Source organism: Verticillium alfalfae, genomic scaffold, assembly GCF_000150825.1.
Source record: "Verticillium alfalfae VaMs.102 supercont1.3 genomic scaffold, whole genome shotgun sequence".
NCBI lineage: Eukaryota > Fungi > Ascomycota > Sordariomycetes > Glomerellales > Plectosphaerellaceae > Verticillium > Verticillium alfalfae.
This window is the reverse complement of record NW_003315036.1, coordinates 1,570,048-1,573,040: the sequence shown is the minus strand read 5'-3', so window position 1 is coordinate 1,573,040 and position 2,993 is coordinate 1,570,048. Positions and strand designations below refer to the sequence as shown.

The following is a 2,993-nucleotide window of genomic DNA, read 5'->3' as shown; positions in this document are numbered from 1 at the left end:
CACCATTGTTAGCACCTGGCGTTTTCGTGCGCGTGGCTTTACAGGAAGAGAGTGAACGGGTAGAAGTTGATCGCTTTACGCATGGCTCGCGCACGTTGAGGAGTCTATGGTTCCTACCCTACCTAGGCTAGGTACCTCACCCTACCTGACGTCAGGTACTCACAAGGATACTTGACCGAAATACCTACCTCACTTAATTACGTAGGTGCCAGCAGGGAGGTGTCTACCTTCTGAACCAAAGAAGAAGCTGCTTGCAAGCGCGGCGACCAGTTCGCCAAAGATTGCGAAAGCACCGAACTTGAGACCTGTCTGGCAAAGGTCCGCATCGTGCCTTAATGCATTGCATCTAGACATGCCAATCAACACTCCTAGAGCGGAATGCAGTTCTGTCCGAGTTGCAGAAGGAGCAGCTAAAACTGGATGACGAGCGAAGGCCGAAGACCAATTCCATGCCGTGTTATGCAACACAGGCAAAGGCCGGCACTGTGGTCTCGATCGCCAGGGAATCAAACGCAATCAAAAATATAACTTGAGGAGAGGCACTTGCGGATCCAGTCGGGGCACCCTAGACGGTACAAGTTGCCTTTCAGGCGTTCGCCTGTCTGAGAAAAGACGCCTGGACGTCGCGAGACTGGCTGTCGGTTCGGCCCTTGATTCATCTATCTGTTCTGTCGTAGGGTTTCATCATTGCGTCTTACACCTTAGGGGGGGACTTTTTATTGAAAATTCCACGTGCAGCCTTTTCTCGATACGTTCGCAATAAGAGGCAAGAAACCTTGTTTGTGATCTGACGGACATATTCTCAGCGACATTTGGGAACAACCCTGTGTCGAATTATCGGCATTAGAACATCGTTGAGGAAAGAGCTTGGAAATAAAGACGTGCCATGCTGTACGACATCTGTCATCACATGGTGGTTGGAATGTGGGAGATATTGTCAGGATGCACCAGCGGCGCCACGAATCAGGGGCTGACCAACGGGCCTTGGACTACGAAAGGACGTATATAGGGCATATAGGGGGCCTTTCTAGCTACGGAAGGCCAGAATTCAGATGTATTCCTCTCCCCTGCCCAGCAATTGACTGCGTATATCACCTGCAGAAGACCTCTCCTCTCTGCTCACCCACATGCTATGACAGTCAGTCTTTTAGCGCACTCATGAGTAAGATAATTGCGGACCTTGTAGGCTGGGCAGCGCTGCATGACTTGGTGAGCGAACGGAAGAAGAAGGTCATCGGAATATTAAACTTCGTATGCTATATAATTAGCTGTGTTATCCAGTTCAGTCTTGGCATTTTGTGTATTACCACCATCGGAATCAACTTGAACCCGATCAGTGGACAGAAGCCTGGCGGATCAGGCAGATGGAACCCTGGGACCTTTCAACGCAGAAGCAACTAGTGATCGTCCCATTCAAAGATGCTATTTCATTTCATTTGAGGCGCGCGCTGCGGCCACCGTGATGGCGTCATGTTGGGCGGAATTGTGACATTTCCAGCGCATCGTCCCGGAACCTCCATAAAGTCGCGGCCCAGACGGCCCCGAAACTTCAATGTTTCGATGGTCAAGCCATCGCAGCTCTCTCGTACCCGAACGTGCCTCTTCATCTTGGAAGATTAATCAAATCGTTCGTGATATGCGAACAATCAAACCTCATCAAAAGCCCTCTCCACACTCGCGAAAATGTTCGTCAAGCGCCTCTCCAGCCTCTCCGGCGGATTCTCCCGATCGAGCCCTGCCGTCGCCCGTCGTCTCCTCTCCACATCGAGATCTCTCAATCAATCCATCGCCCTTCAGATCAACGGTCAAGGCTCAGGCGCGAAACAGCACGTCACCATCCAGGGAAAGCCATACTCATTCACGACCGACACCTACACGACGCTGGGCGGCGAAGACTCGGCGCCGTCGCCGGTCTCGTACTCCCTCGCTAGCCTGACGTCCTGCAACCAGGTGACTGGCGGCGTCGTCGCCAAGGACCATGGCGTCAAGCTTGGCAAGTGGGACGTGTCGCTGGAGGGCGTGCTGCCGACAGCTGTGCTCGTGGGCGGCGAGCAGGGGAACCCGAATTGGGAGAGCGTGGATCTCAAGGTCCAAGTGCAGACGAGTATCAAGGGCGGAAATGAGGCTGCTGAGTTCAAGAGGTTCGTGTCGGAGGTTGAGAGGCGGTGCCCCATCACGCAGCTCTTCAAGCTCAGCGGAGTGCGGTATAACAGCAAGTGGGAGAATCTGCCGCTCTGAGGGACGCTCATTTGCATTGTGATACATTTGTACTGTGATACGAGAAATGACTCGATGGCGGGCGAAAAGGACAAGCATGTCGTCCTTGAGGGAGTTTTAGCATTGGTGGCACTTCGCGAGTAGCCATTTCTTGGGCTGTCATCAAATGTGTACCAGATATTTCAACCCAGAATCTGTGCCTTCATGCATACGGTGTCCCCCTTTTCAACAGAAATATCCCAGATTTTGTCATCTCTTGGGCCGCGCTCGTCCACCGTTCGGATGTCGAATGTCTCGCCCGCGTAAATCGGCGACAGGGCTTTGTAGGCAATCTCCCGTGGGCTTTGCCCTTTGCCATGAACATCTCGCCAGTAATCGAGCATGCTGATAAGATTCAGAGGTCCGTGGACGACCACACCAGGATGTGCTTCCACGTCTCTGGCCCATCCCTGGTTGTAGTGAATCTTGTGGCCGTTGAAAGTCAAGGCTGAGAAGCGGAAGAGGCCAACAGATGACCATGATAACCGGCGGAGAGGGGGAGCTGTCACACGCCGTCAGAGTCGTGCGTTTGGATCGGCAGTGCAAACATACCGTCATGTTCATCAGCAATATCTTCACACGTTGATGGCCCTCGTTCGAGGTTTCGTGGAGATTTTGGCGGTGGAGTCGTTGCGATCGCCTCCCGATGGATCTCTGGCGGGAGATCAAGACCGCGTCAACGAGAGCCAGCCGGTGACCCCAAGCTCTTTTCACATTCTACGAGAACAAATCTTCAC

The 2,993-nt window shown here is 53.0% G+C and overlaps 1 protein-coding gene across 1 annotated transcript; it reads left to right on the top strand.

Moving 5' to 3' along the window:
• Window positions 1–1,683: 1,683 nt before the first annotated feature.
• On the top strand, window positions 1,684–2,238 carry VDBG_02991 (OsmC family protein; the record flags this gene model as incomplete). The annotated part of the gene is made up of 1 exon (XM_003006806.1): window positions 1,684–2,238. The coding sequence occupies one exon, from the start codon at window positions 1,684–1,686 to the stop codon at window positions 2,236–2,238; it is 555 nt and encodes a 184-aa protein (XP_003006852.1).
• Window positions 2,239–2,993: the final 755 nt, after the last annotated feature.